The following is a 21,998-nucleotide window of genomic DNA, read 5'->3' as shown; positions in this document are numbered from 1 at the left end:
TCCACCCTCCTGCGCACAACTCTATCCATAGCCCACGTCTTGCAGCCATACAACATTGCTGGAACCACTATTCCTTCAAACATACCCATTTTTGCTTTACGAGATAATGTTCTTGACTTCCAAACATTCTTCAAGGCTTCCTGATGCTACTCTGCTAATCCAGGCAACAGTAAACAAGTACCGAAATAAGTGCTGTAACTGTGTAAGAACAAAAAGTGCAAAAACAAGTTCAACAGAAAAACTTCACATTCTTCTCTATCATTGAGAGAGCTTAGACTTACCTACCAGTTTCCCTCTGCCCTTTACTCAGCAGTGAACCAAGCTAAAACAAAGATGTTTATATAACTTTGTGCATTTTCTCTACCTTTTGAAAGTTAAAGCTAATCTCTCAAATCAGTGTGAGGAAAATGGGATATATTTTTTCCTCTCACTATGTTGGACTTTCCATGCAATAAAGGTTAATACCAACTAGAAATGTAAAGAACCTTAATGTAAAGGCTCTCTTAGTTATAGAAATCTTATTATGAAGACATATGAGGTTTCATACCAGAAAGAATAAAAAGTAATAGCATTCAATATATTTGAAGTCTGATTAAAATATATCTTGTACAATTTGGAATCTGCAAGCTAATATTTACATGATCTAATAATAAAGTTTCATGAAAAAGTACAATAAAAATGTTTCACTTGTATTCACAGAAATATCCCCAGTCAGTAGGTAGAAACTACTATATCAGTCCTTGCGTATGCGCTCTTCAATACACTGTGCCAGGTCAGCAAAGGTCACCTGCAATTCACCGTTGTGCTTCTCCATCTGAAATAAAAAGGATGAAAGCAAAATTAATAGCATGTTATGAGATACATGAAGTATCAAACAAAAACAGTAAAAGTCTGAACGATAAGATGGTGTCGATACGTGAGGAGGTAAGTGAAGGGAAGAAACAGAAAGAACCAAGAAACTTGAAGAACTGTACAACAACTACTTTATTAAGCCAACAGCGAAATAACAATACCTGTACAATTTTAGCAGCAGACATGACAGCTACAGAGAAAGTGGCTGTAAACAAATGAGGCTATTCTTCATTAGTTTCTAGAGCTATCTTGCTGATGAGGGAAACACTGAACACTCCTAATGGCTTCCTCCATCTCCAATAGTTCTAGTCATTACTATGTCCACTCCAATGTCTAAAACACTCCCACTTCCTGTACATGTCAACTAACCTGTTTCTCTCCACTGCTAAACAAAAACCTTACTTTCATTCTCATGTATTCTCAACTTTCTCCTTTCATATACTCTCACACTCAGAAACCAGCTTCTGCAGTTTCTCACTCAAATGTGTCACTAAGACTCTGCCTGCATGAGGTGACACAGTGAGAGAAAAGTCACCTTTGGCAAGGCTGTAACATTGGGAATACAGTTCCATCAAAGAACTTCTCACTCTAAAGGAGTTCAGGAACAGATAAACAACAGCATCATCTACCCACACCTAGCCTCATTTCCAACATGTCAACCCTCTTTCTTTCTTTTGCATTCTGCTACCCAAATTCGCATCTACGTAACACTTCTACAATACTATACCTTTAAACATGTATATTGTCCCTAACACATTGACCTCCTCTTCAACATACTCCTTAATGTAACTAGAACCTTATCCTCTACCCCTCCCACCCCATGACTCACTACAACCCCCATGGTTCCATCTGCCATACATAAAGCACCCCACTTCTTCCTCATTCAAATATACCCAAACCAACTTATCACTGCTGCTGCACCTCAATATCTTACTCCTGTTGACATTAATTCTCATCTTTTTCCTTTTACATTCAAACTTTGTCACCAACTCCTGCAAGTCCTGACTGAAGTCTGGCATCAGAGGCATGTTATCTGTGAACAGAAACTGATCAAATTCCCATACCCCACCCCCAATCCCCAGCATACCATAGACCTGTTCCTTGTTAGACCTAAGACACTTGCATTCACTTCTAACACCACCACACCCATAAAGAGATTAAGCAACATCACACATAACTGATACAGAAATTTCAAGAACCACTTAACCTTCTCCCTCCCTCCTCATACACACACCTTATTCTTCCATTAAAAACTCCTCACTGCTTTTAGTAACTTTCCATTTAACTCATATGTTTGAAACATTTCCCAAAAGGCCTTTTTGTGAACCTTATCACATACTTACTCTAGATGTGTAAATGACATACACTTTTTTTTTCTGTGAGTATTTCTCATACAAATTCATTAAAACAAACACCTGATATACACCCTTCACTTCCCCAGAAGCCACATTACTCACTCAAACAAATGCTCTGGGCATACCACTAACATTTTTTACAAGTGCTTAAATCCCTGTGAAGAACAGAATCTTACTCTTTGTCCAGCATGATAATCAGCCAAGAAACAATGTACAAATGTAAGTGTTAGAGATAACCTACAGATAATCCTCACTGCCAATGTTTTGCTTCCATGAACAAGTAATCTATTACTCACCGCATCAAGAATTTTTTTGTAGCAGGAGGCAACGAAGTGATCCATATTCATAATTTGTTCATTAAACTCTTGATTCTCCTTTATGATCTTCAGACGTTCAATTTCCAAATCCTGAGACACAATCTCATCTTCTGTTTGATTATGACGCATTTCTTGCAAGATTCTGAAGCAAATAAAGTATTTTTTTATACCTAATTGCCTTTCCAATCTCATTCTGTCATGTGTAATGTACCAAAATCTAAGCCTACCATATACAGGCAAACCTCACAGACCAATCTATAGATTATTAATCCAATCATTTCTATCCAATGCAAGCTTCTACCCCTCGTAACTGCTCAAGTTCCTACACCTAAAGCCTCCTTCAATTCTTCTAATCTCCTTGGTCAACATTTTTTTTATGATAAAGGCTCCAGTCACAGACAAAAGTCCACATCAAGGCCGGGCCTTAACTGAAATACAGACCGACGTATGAAACGGAGAAGACAAGGGTAAGTATATGAATTTTTGAGAAAGTTAATAACCTGTCTTTTAAAATGTGTCAGATCACAGTTATTGGGAAAGACATGAGATGGTAGAGTTCCAAAGCTTCAAAGTGTTGGGAAAGAAAGGGGTAGCAAAATGGCCCACTCTTGAGTTGTTCATGGCCACACAATAATCTGACACAGCAGCTTGCCAAGTATTGCGTGGTCTAACTAGTGTTGTGGGCCCACAAGCAGTAAGCTCTTGGGAGCAAAAACCAGGGGAAGGGGGTCAGGTCTGGAAGTTAGCCTGGGACAGTTTATAAGGTGGATCGCTTTTGATTCAACACTGTCAAGTAAGCATGCAGAGATAAAACCAACCCAAATGTGTGAGAGCAGTACTCCATACAAGGAAGAATTTATTTATTATTTATTCTGCTTTGTCGCTGTCTCCTGCATTTGCGACGTAGCGCAAGGAAACAGACGAAAGAAATGGCCCAACCCACCCCCATACACAATGTATACACACACACACGTCCACACACGCAAATAGACATACCTATACATCTCAATGTACACATATATATACATACACAGACACATACATATATACCCATGCACACAATTCACACTGTCTGCCCCCATTCACTCCCATCGCCACACATGGAATACCATCCCCCTCCCCCCTCATGTGTGCGAGGTAGCACCAGGAAAAGACAACAAAGGCCCCATTCGTTCACACTCAGTCTCTAGCTGCCACGCAATAATGCCCGAAACCACAGCTCCCTTTCCACATCCAGGCCCCACAAAACTTTTCATGGTTTACCCCAGATGCTTCACATGCCCTGGTTCAATCCATTCACAGCATGTCGACCTCAGTATACCACATTGTTCCAATTCACTTTATTCCTTGCACACCTTTCACCCTCCTCCATGTACAGGCCCCGATCACTCAAAATCTTTTCCACTCCAACTTTCCACCTCCAATTTAGTCTCCCACTTCTTGTTCCCTCCACCTCTGATGCATATATCCTCTTTGTCAATCTTTCCTCACTCATTCTCTCCATATGACCAAACCATTTCAAAACACCCTCTTCTGCTCTCTCAACCACACTCTTTTTATTACTACACATCTCTCTTACCCTTTCATTACTTATTCGATCAAACCACCTCACACCACATATTGTCCTCAAACATCTCATTTCCAGCCTCCTCCGCACAACTCTATCTATAGCCTATGGCTTGCAACCATTCAATATTGTTGGAGCCACTATTCCTTCAAACATACCCATTTTTACTTTCCAAGATAACATTCTCGACTTCCACACATTCTTGAACGCTCCCAGAACTTTCGCCCCGTCCCCCACCCTATGATTCACTTCCACTTCCATGGTTCCATCCGCTGCCAAATCCACTTCCAGATATCTAAAACACTTCACTTCCTCCAGTTTTTCTCCATTCAAACTTAACTCCCAAATGACTTGTCCCTCAACCCTACTGTACCTAATAACCTTGCTCTTATTCACATTTACTCTCAGCTTTCTTCTTTCACACACTTTACCAAACTCAGTCACCAGCTTCTGCAATTTCTCACATGAATCAGCCACCAGCGCTGTATCATCAGCGAACAACAACTGACTCACTCCCCTAAGCTCTCTCATCCACAACAGACTGCATACTTGCCCCTCTTTCAAAAACTCTTGCATTCACCTCCCTAACAACCCCATCCATAAACAAATTAAACAACCATGGAGAAATCGCGCACCCCTGCCGTAAACCAACATTCACTGAAAACCAATCACTTTCCTCTCATCCTACAAGTACACATGCCTTACATCCTCGATGAAAACTTTTCACTGCTTCTAACAACTTGCCTCCCACACCATATATTCTTAATACCTTCCACAGAGCATCTCTATCAACTCTATCATATACAATAGACATATACAATATACATATACAATACTATTAGGATTAAAGAACATCAAGCCATAACTAGCTTTGCCTTCACAAACAATGTACTCTCTACACACTAATCAATGGACCCAGGAAAAGTTGTGCATGAAATACCTGGGGAGAGATAGAGTTGTGTATGACATCTATGGACCTGGAATAAGTTCCATGTGAAGATAGGTTTCACCATCATCATGAGACATCACCATATATGTTTGATATGTTAAAGGATAGGGTGGTGTAGTTAGTAAATGCAAGGGTCTGGGAAATGTGTAAGTCTATAGTATGCTTGGGTAGAGAGGGCCTGGGCAGGGAGTCAGTTGCTGTTTACAGATTCCACGGCTCTGATGGTAGATGTGAGAGAGAAACTCCAGAAGCTGTTGTCTGCATGAAAGGAGGAAGTTGATGGTTAATGTGGGATAGGAAGAAAAAGGATGTGATATGCTTTTCTGCAGGAGTAGTGCTGTACCCATGGGGTTTACGAGGTGCTGCTACTGTGGTGCAGGCTTAAAATTGGGAAAAGATTTGAATTTCACTGCTTGGGTATGTGCATATGCACCTTTGAATATGAAGACTGCGAGGTAAGGATGAAATGAAGTATTGCTGGAGAAATTTGAATAACTGTATAAATGGTTTTGGGATGGAAAGAAAGGGGGTTGTAATGGGTGATATAAATGCAAAGGTGGGATGTGATAAAACTGGCAAGATGGTCAGTAAATGAGGAGTGCCTGGGGTAAATGAGACTGGAAGCTATCTTGTAGATGTCTGTGATGGGAGGGGTTAACTCCTTCCAAACACCGTTTTTCAGCACAAGATGATACATAGGTATACATAGATGAGAAATGATGGAAGAGAAGAGCAAAAAGGTTTGCCTGACTATGTGGCAATGGATGGAAGGTTGAGAAAGGCTGTGCTAGATGTTAAAGAGTTCTCAAAGGATTCTTTAGAGACCATCTTGCAGTTATTGTTAGGGTAAGGATCAGGGAGAAGTGGAGGTATGATGTCAGGAAGAGTGGAGAGGTAAAAGAGCTGGTAAGTGAGAAAGTGAATAAAAAAAAAAAATGCAAGGAGTAAAGAGGAGGGTGACTGAAAGTTTAGATGGAAGTGCAGTAAATGTATGGATCCAGTCATATGTGAACAAGGTCTTTAAAATGTTCAGAGAAAGACTGTTAAAGGTTGTAGAATTAGTAGTTGGATAAAAGGCTGTGAAATACAAGAAATGTAAAGGGAAATGGGGAGAATGGGCATCTGAGATAGAGTTAGATAGAATCTTCCATAGCTGTGGATGGAACAATGAGGGCTGATGTAATTCATAGGGTGGGGAGAGGGAACAAGTAGTTGGTCCACTGAAAAGTTTGTGGAAGGAGAGGTTAGTGTCTTTTTTGGCAAAGATAGCTGTGTTTGAAGGATATATATATTAACTCTGATAGTGTTGTATGAACATGAATCTTGGGCCCAGAATGCAAAGGAACTTCAGAGGGTTGATGTATTGGAAATGAAAAAACTGAGAACGATAACTGGAATGTGTGTGTACTGTGAAAATAATGACAGTGTAAGGGTGAGATGTATCTGTATCTAACATAATATTTCCACATCTTAATCACAATGACACCTTGAGAATCTACAACATACCTCTGACTATTCACCCGTATTTATACTTCCTGCATATTCTTTTTGCTCTTTTCTTTACTTATCCCTCGTTTATCCCATAAACTCCTCCTACTCTTTCATTCTTATTCTCCCCAATCTTTCTCATTACTAATCAATATTCATCCCTTCCCACACTCTCCTGTTCGATCTCATGTCTAGTCTCGGCAATAGCTATGCTCCCATTTGTACAGTCTGCTACCGCTCCAGCCAAATTTCCACAACCCAATGATCATATTCCCCTCACTCTTATGTACCTCATGAGACCTGCAAGATATTTAGTTATCACAATGTATACACCTGTCAATAAACTAAAACTAAGTCTATCCAAGTATGACTGCACATGCCAGCAATATCATGCAATCTTACTACAAAAAGTCAAGGTAATCTAATGCTTATATCTCTCTTAAGAGATACAGTACTCAGAAATCCAATACAAACTTTAAACTATTCATATGCTTAAGAAGTAGATCTCTATGCTACTCACAATTTATGCTGGTTGATCTCTTCAAGAATGCTCATGCGCTTAAGATTCCATGCTTGATGCATCTGGGACACCTTCCCTTCCTTTGATACCAGCAGTTCATTCAAATGCTGATCCTGCATAGTTTTGTCTTCAGCTTCTTCAAGATATGATGCTAAAGAACGTTCTTGTTGAGATATGTCATCCATACACTCACTGTAAATAACAAAAATAATGATAACAGTGTCACTTACAATAAGCTCTGAGAATGATTTTGCCCTTTAAAGCTCTGCAAGTACTCCCCCAGTGGGAGACTGTGGGGACCATAGGGCATGTCCCCCACTTCAGGGGTTCCTGAAAGTCAAAGGCCACTGCATAAAACATATTTCTAGCATTTGAGTTGTAAAATTCCACTTTGCCTTGTTAGTGACATCAGTATATTTACAAATAGACCATCATCGTGTAAAAATTAGTGTTGCTGACTGTGATGCATTGATGGGCCTCCTAGGGTCGAGCATATAGGTTCAAATAAGTCACAGTAGTTGGGGGCTAGAAACCCTCCCCTCCTTGTATTTTAACTCTCTAAAAGGGGAAACAGAAGGAGTCATGCAGGAAGTGCTCATCCTCCTCGAAGGCTCAGACTGGGGTGTCAATGTGTGTGGATGTAACCAAGATGAGAAAAAAGGAGATAGGTAGTACGTTTGAGGATAGGAACCTGGATGTTTTGGCACTGAGTGAAACGAAGCTCAAGGGTAAAGGGGAAGAGTGGTTTGGGAATGTTTGGGGGAGTAAAGTCAGGGGTTTGTGAGAGGACAAGAGCATGGGAAGGAGTAGCAATACTCCTGAAACAGGAGTGGTGGAAGTATGTGATAGAGTGTAAGAAAGTAAACTCTAGATTGATATGAGTAAATCTGAAAGTGGATGGAGAGAGATGGGTGATTATTGGTGCATATGCACCTGGGCATAAGAGAGATCATGAGAGGCAAGTGTTTTGGGAGCAGATGACTGAGTGTGTTAGCAGTTTTGATGCACAAGACCAAGTTATAGTGATGGGTGATTCAAATGCAAAGGTTAGTAATGTGGCAGTTGAGGGAATAATTGGTGTACATGGGGTGTTCAGTGTTGTAAATGGAAATGAAGCGCTTGTAGATTTGTGTGCTGAAAAAGGACTGGTGATTGGGAATACCCGGTTGAAAAAGAGATATACATAAGTATACGTATGTAAGAAGGAGAGATGGCCAGAAAGCATTATTGGGTTACGTGTTAATAGGCGCACAAAAGAGAGACTTTTGGATATTAATGTGCTGAGATGTGCAACTGAAGGGATGTCTGATCGTTATTTTATGGAGGCAAAGGTGAAGATTTGTGGAGGTTTTCAGAAAAGAAGAGAGAATGTTGGGGTGAAGAGAGTGGTGAGAGTAAGTGAGCTTGGGAAGGAGACTTGTGTGAGGAAGTACCAGGAGAGACTGAGTGCAGAATGGAAAAAGGTGAGAGCAAAGGACGTAAGGGGAGTTGGGGAGGAATGGTATGTATTCAGTGAAGTAGTGATGGCTTGTGCAAAAGATGCTTGTGGCATGAGAAGCATGGGAGGTGGGTAGATTAGAAAGGGAAGGAGACTTGCGTGAGGAAGTACCAGGAGAGACTGAGTGCAGAATGGAAAAAGGTGAGAGCAAAGGACGTAAGGGGAGTGGGGGAGGAATGGGATGTATTCAGGGAAGCAGTGATGGCTTGTGCAAAAGATGCTTGTGGCATGAGAAGCGTGGGAGGTGGGTAGATTAGAAAGGGTAGTGAGTGGTGGGATGAAGAAGTAAGATTATTAGTGAAAGAGAAGAGAGAGAGGCATTTGGACGAATTTTGCAGGAAACTAGTGCAAATGACTGGGATATGTATAAAAGAAAGAGGCAGGAGGTCAAGAGAAAGGTGCAAGAGGTGAAAAAGAGGGCAAATGAGAATTGGGGTGAGAGAGTATCATCAAATTTTAGGGAGTATAAAAAGATGTGGAGGCGAAGGTGAAGATTTGTAGAGGTTTTCAGAAAAGAAGAGAGAATGTTGGGGTGACGAGAGTGGTGAGAGTATATGAGCTTGGGAAGGAAACTAGTGTGAGGAAATACCAGGAAAGACTGAGTGCAGAATGGAAAAAGGTGAGGACAAAGGACGTAAAGGGAGTGGGGGAGGAATGGGATGTATTTAGGGAAGCAGTGATGGATTGCGCAAAAGATGCTTGTGGCATGAGAAGGTATTAAGAATATATGATGTGGGAGGCAAGTTGTTAGAAGCAGTGAAAAGTTTTCATCAAGGATGTAAGGCATGTGTACGTGTAGGAAGAGAGGCAAGTGATTGGTTCTCAGTGAATGTTGGTTTGCGGCAGGGGTGCATGATGTCTCCATGGTTGTTCAATTTCTTTAAGGATGGGGTTGTTAGGGAGGCGAATGCAAGAGTTTTGGAAAGAGGGGCAAGTATGCAGTCTGTTGTGGATGAGAGAGCTTGGGAAGTGAGTCAGTTGTTGTTCGCTGATGATACAGTGCTGGTGGCAACATCACAGGTAAGTGCACTGAAAGACCCACACGGTCTGGGTGTCAAACATGAATCGGCAGATAAATGTGGAAGCTAATGTGTCACCAGCCCTGGTGGTAACCCTAATGTGTAGTTGTGAGTTACACTCACTCTTTCATAATCAAAACATGCTGTGCACAATCTGAAGATGCAGAGTTGATGTCATATATGTGAAGCATACAGAAAATGGTGTGCTTCAACGGCTTCAGCACCAAATAATAAAAGCTACTTGATAAATAAATGTTCTGTCTATTTTGTTGAAAACGGCATCCGTTGATCATCTGCATGTATCTAAATATTTTAAAAGCTCTCTATTTTTCCCAGACTTATTGGGACTTTAGTCCATCAAGTAAATTCTGAAGAAGAAAAAAATCTGACCAACTCATTATGTGTGCTCAAGTTCAACCTTTGACTATAAAGGCATAAGAAAAAGCTGATAACTAAAATGTTTTAGAACATCATGCATAACTCTACTGTAACACAGAAGAGAGTAACATCAAGCTTACTTTTTCTTCATAACTTCTTGTTTAGTCTCTTGTACAAGTACAAGAAGCTGACTATTCAGCAACTGAATAGCCATTTTGAAAACATTTATGGCCTGTTTTAGTTCTGTCAAGTGTTCACTCTTTCCCTGGTTCTCATTCTTGTATGAAGACAACTTATGCTCACGTTCTTCAATTTCTTGATATTCACTAGGTCGTACTACCAGGCTGGCAAGCTTCTCCACTTTTTCCTTACCCTGAAACAATAGAGGTAAATTCATCTGCAGGTTTAACACAAAACTGAAATTTTCAAAACAGATAATCCTCATCCTATTGGCTGATGCGTAGTATGATATGTACAAGAAGTCCACACAGAAGAATATTCATTCCAGTTCTAATGTATGAATGGATTTTTTTGGCACAAAAAGAGGAAAAATTAAAGCTGTAGCTAATCCAAACCTGCATAAATTGGTAGGAACTTTGTAAAACAGGGTCAGGTAGGTAAGCAACAAAAAAGTTATACATATGGCCATATTCAGTACAAAGATGAGCTGATGTGAACAAAGGACATCAACTAAATGAATGGTTGTGTTCAATGGAGGCTTTCTTTTAGTGAGCGTGAGTGAATGACAATATGTGACTATCTTTCTATCCATATCTATGATGCCTGTTGCCAACTGGAACTCCCTCAAGGTGGTGGCCATGGCAATGACTAGTGAACTCCAGTACTTGATGTATAAAGCCAGTACTGTACAAATTAAAATTCTAATACTGAGAGATGAGAAAACAGTCACACTTGAGATGTCAACCTAGTGTGCTAAGTAGAAAAAAAATCAGAAACACTTGCACAAGCAAAGTTCATCTTTAAGTTTGAAACACAGGGCAAAACCGAGATGCTCTATGAACCTGACCCAACCCATGGAACCAATGAAGATGGCAGAATGACAGTCTCTGATGTGTGAAAGACTTAATTTTGTCATCCTGCACATCAGTTGAGAGAATTTATAAATGATTTGAATGCCTGCATGCTCTAAATGCACCCTAAACATTGTTAACAGAAATGAAGCATGAATTAACAGATAAATGAATATGTGTATCTTCTGCCCATTTCTTTGTTTGTATAAAGGTCCAACATTAAGATTTCAGTCATAGCAGATATGGACAAAAACCTAGAGCTATGCCTGTACCAAAACTTTTAACTGTGTTTGAATATTTCATAGACCAGAATACCACTAATTTCATCTATCCCTCCCAGGAAATGATCTCAGCAATGACTATATAGAAAACTACAGATATCCACATTAAAGACCTGTTCAAGTGTAAACCAACCTTCCTCTATTCAAAATAGGTGGATTGCATTCAGTTGATTCTGTAGCACTTTCTTTCATCTGATGCTGCAAGATAATGAGACCTATGAAATCCGCCATGGTAAGCTATGACAGGTTCCACCTGTGAGTCTTAACCTTCTTCTAGTTGAGAACTTTCAAATAGCTTCAGATATTTTTCTTGAATCATTCCCACAATTTTCCAAGTCAAGTTACCTCACATCTTCAATCCACGTTGTTAGTAATCTCTTAATTGTCTCTATAACTTAATTATGTTGTCTGGTAATGTAAGGAGCATCTCATGATATAATACTTTCAGCTCTTTCCTAATCTTGCCACTAGCTTCTCGAATGGAGTGCACTGTTGTTCATTAGGACAGATCACTCCTTTTAGACTCTCTAATTCTATTTGCACAAAACTACTGTATTTGCTTGCATCTGATAAACATTTCTGTAGATGCTTAAACTTTATAAATAAGTCATGAATTACTTCACTGTGAATGCTCACTCCCTGAATTTCTTTGTTTCTAAATGGTCACAGGGAGTACAGGTGTATGATGGGTGTTAAAGGTACAGCACAAAGATGTGAAGGGAAAGAGGAGCAAGAGCATGCTTTATAAACAGAGCAAACAATTTTTAAGAATATATGTATCTAGAAAGCTGTTCAACAAACTGTTGATGAAAATGCCATTGCTGTTCTTACTTTTTTTTTTTTTTTTTTTTTTATACTTTGTCGCTGTCTCCCGCGTTTGCGAGGTAGCGCAAGGAAACAGACGAAAGAAATGGCCCAACCCCCCCCCATACACATGTACATACACACGTCCACACACGCAAATATACATACCTACACAGCTTTCCATGGTTTACCCCAGACGCTTCACATGCCTTGCTTCAATCCACTGACAGCACGTCAACCCCTGTATACCACATGACTCCAATTCACTCTATTTCTTGCCCTCCTTTCACCCTCCTGCATGTTCAGGCCCCGATCACACAAAATCTTTTTCACTCCATCTTTCCACCTCCAATTTGGTCTCCCTCTTCTCCTCGTTCCCTCCACCTCCGACACATATATCCTCTTGGTCAATCTCTCCTCACTCATTCTCTCCATGTGCCCAAACCATTTCAAAACACCCTCTTCTGCTCTCTCAACCACGCTCTTTTTATTTCCACACATCTCTCTTACCCTTACGTTACTTACTCGATCAAACCACCTCACACCACACATTGTCCTCAAACATCTCATTTCCAGCACATCCATCCTCCTGCGCACATCTCTATCCATAGCCCACGCCTCGCAACCATACAACATTGTTGGAACCACTATTCCCTCAAACATACCCATTTTTGCTTTCCGAGATAATGTTCTCGACTTCCACACATTTTTCAAGGCTCCCAAAATTTTCGCCCCCTCCCCCACCCTATGATCCACTTCCGCTTCCATGGTTCCATCCGCTGACAGATCCACTCCCATTAGGAGTTCTTACTGCTTACGGAATAAAAATAAATCAGCAAGACGACAAAAATCAATTCTTACCTCTATAACTTCCAGTTCAGCATCCTTGATGGTTGTCACTATGGTGGAGATGGCCATCTTTAAGTCTTCCACTTGGGATCTCAAGTCAACTTTTGTCTCCTGGTATCCTTGCAATCTAATTTTGACCACTCCTATTCGTTCCAGTTCCTAAAATAAAAAGAAAATTCCTAAAATATAAAGAAAAAGCTATTAAGTCTTCACCTAAGTGACAACATGGGTCCACTAAAAATAATGTGCAGAAGTCATGGACTGTCCATCACATAATGACCCTGAAATGATAATGCCACAAAGTTAAACAAGAATATTCTTATCATTGATTTCTGTCAATGAAGGAGTCTGAGGTGATGCAATATCTGAATCTAGCATACCAGTGTGTTAACAGATCTTTTTGGCAACCAAACAGATACTGTCTTCCAAATCAAGAAAAAATACGCATACTATATTCATCCATTTCCAGAGATACCAAAAACTGAGTGATCTATTTACTGGAGCAGTGGGATTACAGTTTACATTAGGTAGCTCTGCTTCATGCATATCAATTGCCAGAGCATGAAGGCTCATCAAACAAAGACTAGAGGAGTCTTTTCAATTATGTAAGTCCCAGTGGTTTGGTTATTTCAAAATCAAAATAAGCTAGTAAAACAAACATAGCAATTCTGGAGCTAACCTGTTCCTCACGGATCTGGTTTTCTGCATCTTCCATTTTCATTTGCTTGATCTTCTCCTTAAACTTCTCAATATTTTCACACTGCATCATCTTGGCTTCATGTTTGATGGTTACCTGTGAAAAAATTTACTTTCATCTGATTGCTAGATTATCTTTCGGTATTGTGACAAATCAAGACACCCTACTCCTATCAAATCAATGAACCAATTCTAAAGTTTGATATTCTAATGTTTTACTAAAAAGAGCATCAAAGGTTCATATGAAATATGCATAATAAGCAAATCATAAGAGATATAAACTCAATGAAGACCACTTAAGTCAAAAGCCTCCAGTCATCCACGGTAAAGAACAAGAAACGTTTGCTTTGATAAATATACTATTTTCTGTCGAAGAATGAAAGTTTACTTCTAATTCTGCTCTCTTTTGGTGTTGTCTGCAAGGCCTCTAGAGAGAGCTGTCTGAGCACTTTATCTCATTAAAATCATATTGTCTCACCACAATATCCCACAATCAATATACCCTTTCACTCATCTAGTAACAGCCCTTAACCTAGCAGAATGAGGAACTAAACATTCTCTAAAGGTAATCCCATGCAGATTAAAAGGATCTGTATGAATGATCTCAGAGACAATGTATATGACCCACCCCACAAAAAGAGGGAACAATGTTAATCACAATAAAAAGATAATACTGTCCCTGAATTGTAATTTACATGCAACATTTCACATCTGAAAGAGCTGGGTACCTGCCTTCCTATGAGTATCTGTGACAAGATTTACCTCAAGACATTGCATGCTAGAGTTCATACATGCAACATATCTATAAAAAAAAGATATATTTTCATATCTCAAATACATCAACCAATCTTTTCATAATGCATGTGACAATGATGTCATGGCAAAATATTCAATATCTCTGCTGAAGTCATTTGCACTTTGAGCCTGACATACCTTTCTAGGCTTGGAAAAACTGTCATTCCTTCACTCTTATTCATCTTCAATTACTCACTCTTACTAGGTATGGAAAAATAGTCCTTCCTTCACTCTCATCTACCTTTCATTACTCACTCATGTGCTTACAAGTAATATGACAATGGAAAGAAAGGTTATGAATAGGCCTGCGTAAATTCTGGACAAAGCTGGCTCATGTTCTTTCACTTCCAACTAGAGAGTCAAACCAGCCAAGTCCAGAAGAACTATACTTGACATCATAAGAAAGCAATACTGGAAGTAACCACTAATAATACATAGACAAACACTTACCTGTTCCTTTATGCTGTTGAAGAGTTCTGTGTCTTCATTACAAGCATACACATAATCTAGCAGCAGTGTAAAAAATCTTCTTGTTCTCCTCTGCTCTGATAAAACAAAAAATTAGCAAATAATTTTAAACTGATAAGGTTCTAAAGAAAAGCAGAGAACTAGTTATAACTAAAATAACAGCAGTTATCAAACTCAAACAATGAACATAATCACCATGTCAGATGACATAAGAAGGGCACTTTCTATATATTTCTATGGTACAAACATGAGCCTGACGTACAGTAAGAAAAAATATTGAAAATTTTTTGCTTAGAGGCAAGGCAAAAGTAACATCAATAGCCCAAAAAAATAATGATGGAGTTGTTGTTGTTCCCAGAACCCTATTCCACCTGCAGAGATCACTCAAAGGAATGCTAATTTATGCCAAGCTGACATCGGATGTCTGTAATACAAATAATCATGAAAAGAAACAATATCAGCTCACAAAATCTAACCGAGCTTACAGCAAACCTCTCAATATTTAAAGTGATCACTGCAAGTGGAACGAAGTATTACTAAACAAACATATTGATGTGATTTTCGCTGGTATTTTCATTGCAGTCTTGCAGCAACTAATAACCAAAATATCCGAACACACATACTGGGACCATACACCTGCTGACTGAGAGTCTGAAGGTGCAATGAGCTTGGCTGAAGGCCTGACTCTGAGAGCTTACTTTGAAGAGATGAAATGGATGGAAAAAAGTAACAAAACTGAATCATTTGGTCAGTCATTAACTTAAATCTAAAAAGAACCAACCATATTCCATAGTTATGTATTCCACACAGAGAATATGGAAATGTATGAATATCAGGAAGAAAGAATGTTATAATCCTGTCAACAAAGGTCATGAAAACTTCATTATCTGATTAATGGATGGGGCTCAAGTTTCCTAAACACCTTCCCTACAAGAAAGTAAGGGGGAGGGGGATGAATTACAGGCGCAAATCAAATCATGATAACAGATAAATGCAAACTTTTACATATCCATGGAAAAATTCAATTATTTTGCACCAAACTGCTTCCCTTATTAGTAAAGCAACATCAAACAAGTCTCATCTGCACAATCCACATTGTCATCTGTAATGTTGCAAAACCAGAGCCTATCACTTACAGAATATGCCTCAGAAAACCATTATAAACTCAAATACAAGTGTCTAATATGACATTTTTGAAGTAGCATGGGGGCCTATGCAAAAGTCTCTATGAACACCTTAACAGTACCCTTCATGTAAACAGTCCCTAAATTCTAGCCTAACAGTGATGACTAGCCACAACACTCAGGAAAAAATCTTGCTTGAAATACAAATAATCTAATATCACATTCACAACTACACAGCTTAAATACTCTTGACTTTCAGCATGGGTGCATACGTAATTCACACTCAGACACTTCTTCCAGAATGCCTAGAAAAACTGAACTGTATCATAATCAACAGTGGAAAGGGAAAATACATCCTTGTCATATACTGCAACCAACCAAGTAAAATTTCATCAACCAACATTCACATGGACAAGGTTACATTATACAAAACCCTAAGTTGAGAAAAGCAGCAAAAATATCTGAGGAAAAGATGATTTCTAAACCATTTCTACAGAAGATCAAAAATAAATATGAAAGTTCACAGGCAACTGTAATGAAATTAGTGCAACATGTAACATAGATCTGTTAAGGATAACAGAAAACATTTGACATTTTACATCCCTTTCTCTTCTTTTTTTTACCTGTTCACTGTTTTTATGCTTTGGTGATGCTGCATCATGGACTTATGACTTTGCCTCTGAGGAAAAATCATTATGACATATTCCTTGGTTCCCACTTTTGAAAAGTAACAATACAGGAGGGGAGGATTTCAAGCCTTATGCATTCACCCTCATCATCATCTATACAATGCAAGAACTACATGGGCAAAATTTTCTCTTGTCATCCCTGGTGATACTAAATGATACTCATTCATGTAATCCAAACACTGCTATAAGATTTGTGAAATTCTAAACAAAAGAATGATTGTCATAAATGTCTTGCAAGAGGTAAATAGGAACTTGTTGCTTAACAGATCGGAATGCTGTCTGACCATGAATATAACTTACATTTTGAGATAATGAGATGTGTGGTAATAAAAAGAGTGTGGTTGAGAGAGCAGAAGAGGGTGTGTTGAAATGGTTTGGTCGCATGGAGAGAATGACTGAGGAAAGATTGACAAAGAGGATATATGTGTCAGAGGTGGAGGGAACGAGGAGAAGTGGGAGACCAAATTGGAGGTGGAAAGATGGAGTAAAAAGATTCTGAGTGCTCGGGGCCTGAACATGCAGGAGGGTGAAAGGCATGCAAGGAATAGAGTGAATTGGAACGATGTGGTATACCGGGGTCGACGTGCTGTCAATGGATTGAACCAGGGCATGTGAAGCGTCTGGGGTAAACCATGGAAAGTTCTGTGGGGCCTGGATGTAGAAAGGGAGCTGTGGTTTTGGTGCATTACTACATGACAGCTAGAGACTGAATGTGAACAAAAGAGGCCTTTTTTGTCTTTTCCTAGCGCTACCTCGCGCACATTCGGGGGGAAGGGGTGGTTATTTTCATGTGTGGCAGGGTGGCGATGGAAATGAATAAAGGCAGATAGTATGAATTATGTGCATGTGCATATATGTATATGTCTGTGTGTATATATATGTATACGTTGAGATGTAAAGGTATGCATATTTGCGTGTGTGGATGTGTATGCATATACATGAGGATGTGGGTGGGTTGTGGGTTGGGCCATTCTTTCGTCTGTTTCCTTGCACTACCTCGCTAACGCGGGAGACAGTGACAAAGCAAAATAGAAAAAAAAAAAATTGAGATAATGTAGTAATTAACTTACTTGGGTCAAAAAGGTCAGCTGGCATGAAGGATTCATCATCATATATGGTACTGAAGAGCCAATTTACGACTCTGGCAAGAGCAATTTTCCTCATCACATCACGATGCTCTTCTGGGTACTGCTGAACTGCGTCGCAGATGTCAAATGGTAGCTGTGGGAAAAAAGAGATGTAGTTTAGTGAAACTATTTATAATAAGATAAATATACTAATTTCATAAGAAAAACAATCAACTATCAGGATAGTAAAGGACAATATATCATTATCTACTCTGTTCCTAATTCCAAGGGGTAGATCAGGTAAATGAATCCTCTGAAGATGCTACACATCCTCAACCCATGCCTAATAATCAGTAAATCAATGACCTCACTTATGAAAGTTCTTCTTACCTGCTTGACTCTGCACATTAAAAAAAAGTGAAACCATTTAACATTACCTCTGTCCATACCCAGGAAAAAAAAGGGGGAGGGATCTCCTCACGCAGGCAAACTTAACAAATTCTGGAATATTACCCGATAAACATAATGAACCATTCAAACCCAGCATGTAATACTATATCTAGGTGCATTTCAGTCATTCAAACCCAGTACATATTCAATGAACTAGCAGGATGGGGTCTGCTTGGGAGTGCTTTGGGTAACCAAAAACCTTGAGAGTTTTACATAGGCTATAAGAGTTGTAAGTAATATATGGTATTTATATATCTCTTCACAAAACATGGGCCTAATCAGGCACAGGTGGTAAATTTACTTATATATGTCCTCTACACTTTCCTGGAGTGCAAATGTGTCTTCCGAATTCCAAACTGTTAGACTAATTGCACTTTCCCAATTCCCTTTTCTTTATCTAATCTCCTTGGTTGGTCATCTTTGATTTCTATTATAAAGAATTACACCAAATTATGATTCTCTATCAATATGCAAGTTCAAAACAGTTCAGCCAACTTACCTGATGAATCTGTTCAATATTTGCTCCACAGTCACGGATAAAATGCACAAAGATCTTCTGTACAAAGTTTGGTTTGAACTGCTTGATGTCATTGATTGTGACCTTAAAGTCAAACACAGCAACCATTATATTGATAAATTCCTCATCTGAATAGTGGTGGTCAGACATCTTGTCAAATTCTGAAAAATCAACCAAGAAAACATTTAGCTTACCAGATGACCAAAGGATTGGAATAAACATAAGCAGTGCAACTGTGTACCTCTTAAAAGACATATTCCATGAAAGAAAAAGTTATATAGATGTTTCAAAACAAAAGAAGATATTTTTTTCTCATGAACTGAAACAACATGCAAGATCATTCTAAAGTTAAATCAATAACATAACAACTAGACTTAAGAATCATCCAAACCCATTTCCCACTTTCTCAAAAAACCTGGCAAACGTATATTCAGATTTCTTCCTTTATCTGCAGCACTGCAATGTCCCCAAGACTCTCCCATTCATTCCAAAAGTTGGATTTCCTCATTGCAAGTTTTATCAAAAAGGAAATACTCAAGATTTTTTTTAGCTTGTAACATACATTTGGCTTTATATTTCATTGCCTTTATCAATTCGAGTTGAATATAACAGAACTGGATGAATAAAATTTATAGCTTTTCTTCTGAAAAAAATAGCTTACGCTTTTCTGTGATTTCAAGGCGTTTCTACAATTACACCTATATATTGAGGTCTTAGTACTGTAACTCGGATAAATTAAAAAATATTGAAATAAAGACATTTTTCTTCAACACATCAACAGACAATTGGTCATTTCCAGGAATCACTCTAAGATTATAGTACAGCAAATCATTTAAAAGTTTACAGTAAGAGAGCGAAATTTACAAGTATGTGGTATGTGTGCTGTCAGTGGACCAAACATAGGCAAATGAAGCAGTCAGGGGAAAATATGGAAAGGTCTGTGGGGCTTAGCTGTGGATAAGAGCTCTAGTCTTGGTGTTATACTTGACAGCTAAAGAGAGGATGTGAGCGACTGAGGCCATTCTTCATCTGTTCCTGGCACTACATTGCTGTGTGGAAAATGGTGAACAAGTATGATGTACATATATGTATGTATCAATTTATTCATAAATACCCGAGGAACCCTTTCTAAGAAAAAGAACTGTGATGTTACCTAAGATTGCTTTCCAGGACCTCCCAGAATGAAACAAGATTATTTCATTAGTTAATAGTGTAAATTGCTGAAACAAATAGATGCAGTGAATTCATCTTTACTTTGAGGTTGAAAGAGCTAAAATAATAGTAATATGTCAATCATCATTATGGATTACATTTATATGAAATGCCTCACAGGAAGGACTGCCCATGTTGTCCCCATGGACACGGCCATAACTCTACAATGCGGATGCCAAAGGAAGTTAAGTGGGGGTTTCATACATTCAACTCATCACCTCAAGTATTTCATCTACTTTTACATCAACCCCACATTTTCCCTAAACTCAATTTTCTCCAATCACTAGAAAACTATCCTCATCATGCAGAAAATGTTTTCTGATTATTAAGCCGACATGTCAGTAAAACCAAAAGTGCTGATATTACTCACTCTGTAAAAGTCTATTTTAGCTTTGCACTCAAACCAGTTTTGGGATATGGTTACTTATGTTCTATGCGCTAATATATATATATATATATATATATATATATATATATATATATATATATATATATATGGTTTATCGTGATTACATTAATAACAGAAGAGCATGATTTGGATCGTTATACATTACTATATAAAACAAAAAATGTCAATAACGAGTTTATTTTATCAAGGAAAATATGATTTCAATCAATGCTAAAGTAGTACACCTATAAAGTAAAAAAAACTTGAGCTTCATCAAACTTCACTTAGTAGCCATAATGACAGCAGAAGTATACCAACGGTATATTTCTTTCTTGCTGGGAATTATGCTGTGTCGTCCGTTTGTTGACATGTTAGTAGTGCATTTTCACGAGTGATTAGTATACTGATAATCAAGATAATCCTTGACTACTCTGGGGGTAAGGAGAGGTTTACATACGTTCTGCTGATTTTCGTCTTTAAGTATTACCTTCTTTCATCAACACCAAATTCACACGAATATATTTGTCACCTCATCCATGTGGGAAGACATTTAATTAAGGTTTCAATTAACCTTCAGCATGCTTGAGATCTTTGAACCAACGATAATCAAAGTATATAAGATCTTGCCAAAACTGTACAGCAAATCGTCAAAGTGAATAACTATTTCGTGTGATATCACTACAAATACTCGTATATTCATCGCCTTTCACTACTGTGGGTTTCATAACTACTCGTACAAGTTACATTACCTGATCAAACGCGTTCTGAAGGCTTGTTCCTAAGTAAATCTAATGGTGTGAGCTGGACCTCTGCACATCTCGGTCTATCCAATTTGTAAACATGTCACTGGTTTGAAACTACCTCCAGAGTCAAATGAAACTCATTAACTATCTTGTTGGTTTAAGAAAATTAATAAGTTGTGATAGAATTGCATAGAATAAGTTTAACTACTAAGTTGTAATGTAATACAGCTCTAGTAATGACACAGCTCTATTTACGATATTAAAAAGTTAGCAGATGCTCGTTTGACTATGAGGAAACGCGGGGTTATCATTTGGACTTTAAATCGAATTTTTTTTTTTTTCATTGCTTACACAAACGAACGTATGAGTTGTGTGTCGTTTATAATTTTCTAATGTCTAAAGATATAGTCAGCTGAAAAATCTAATACCGCTATTCTTCTGCAAACTTGAACTTTATTATTAAGCAAGCTTGATGCCTTTTACAGACACACGGACCGATGCGATGTGGCAATGTTCATCCAGGAAATCCAGGAAATTATCGGTTAAATCCTACATCGTCTTCTGATACGTCTCAATTTTTCAATTATGCTTTATCTTAAGCCATAACTAATTACAGATGTCGTCACCCGATACATCGGGCTAAACACACCTCAAAGATGGGGTATCCGATGAAGACAGTCTGCTTATACTGTGCAAACAGGTAAATAAATCCACAAACAGGATACAGAAATGTCAAGAACAAATGACCGAGTACTGGAGTTCAAATTCTCTTTGTGTGTGTTACGTTATGGCTTCAACAAATGCCATCAAAACAGTCACATCGGCGCAACACAAGGCAGATTGCTCCCCCATGCACAGCAGTAGGACTTCATCTGCTCCCCCCACTCCATATATATATATGTATACCATGCACAGCAGTAGGGCCTCGCTTCATGACGGTC

General features: G+C 38.6%; 1 protein-coding gene across 1 annotated transcript; it reads right to left on the bottom strand.

Annotated features, from left to right (window-relative positions):
- Window positions 1-563: 563 nt before the first annotated feature.
- LOC139758395 (uncharacterized) lies at window positions 564-21,194 on the bottom strand. The gene is made up of 10 exons (XM_071679748.1): window positions 21,064-21,194; window positions 18,697-18,875; window positions 17,751-17,901; window positions 14,850-14,944; window positions 13,588-13,701; window positions 12,921-13,067; window positions 10,084-10,316; window positions 7,049-7,240; window positions 2,504-2,666; window positions 564-814 (listed from the first exon to the last, which is right to left on the bottom strand). The coding sequence occupies exons 2-10, from the start codon at window positions 18,862-18,864 to the stop codon at window positions 734-736; spliced, it is 1,344 nt and encodes a 447-aa protein (XP_071535849.1). The 5' UTR covers window positions 18,865-18,875; window positions 21,064-21,194; the 3' UTR covers window positions 564-733.
- Window positions 21,195-21,998: the final 804 nt, after the last annotated feature.

Source organism: Panulirus ornatus, chromosome 30 (assembly GCF_036320965.1).
Source record: "Panulirus ornatus isolate Po-2019 chromosome 30, ASM3632096v1, whole genome shotgun sequence".
In the NCBI taxonomy this organism is placed as follows: domain Eukaryota; kingdom Metazoa; phylum Arthropoda; class Malacostraca; order Decapoda; family Palinuridae; genus Panulirus; species Panulirus ornatus.
Note: the sequence above shows the minus strand (reverse complement) of the source record. Positions and strands in the feature narration are given on the sequence as shown.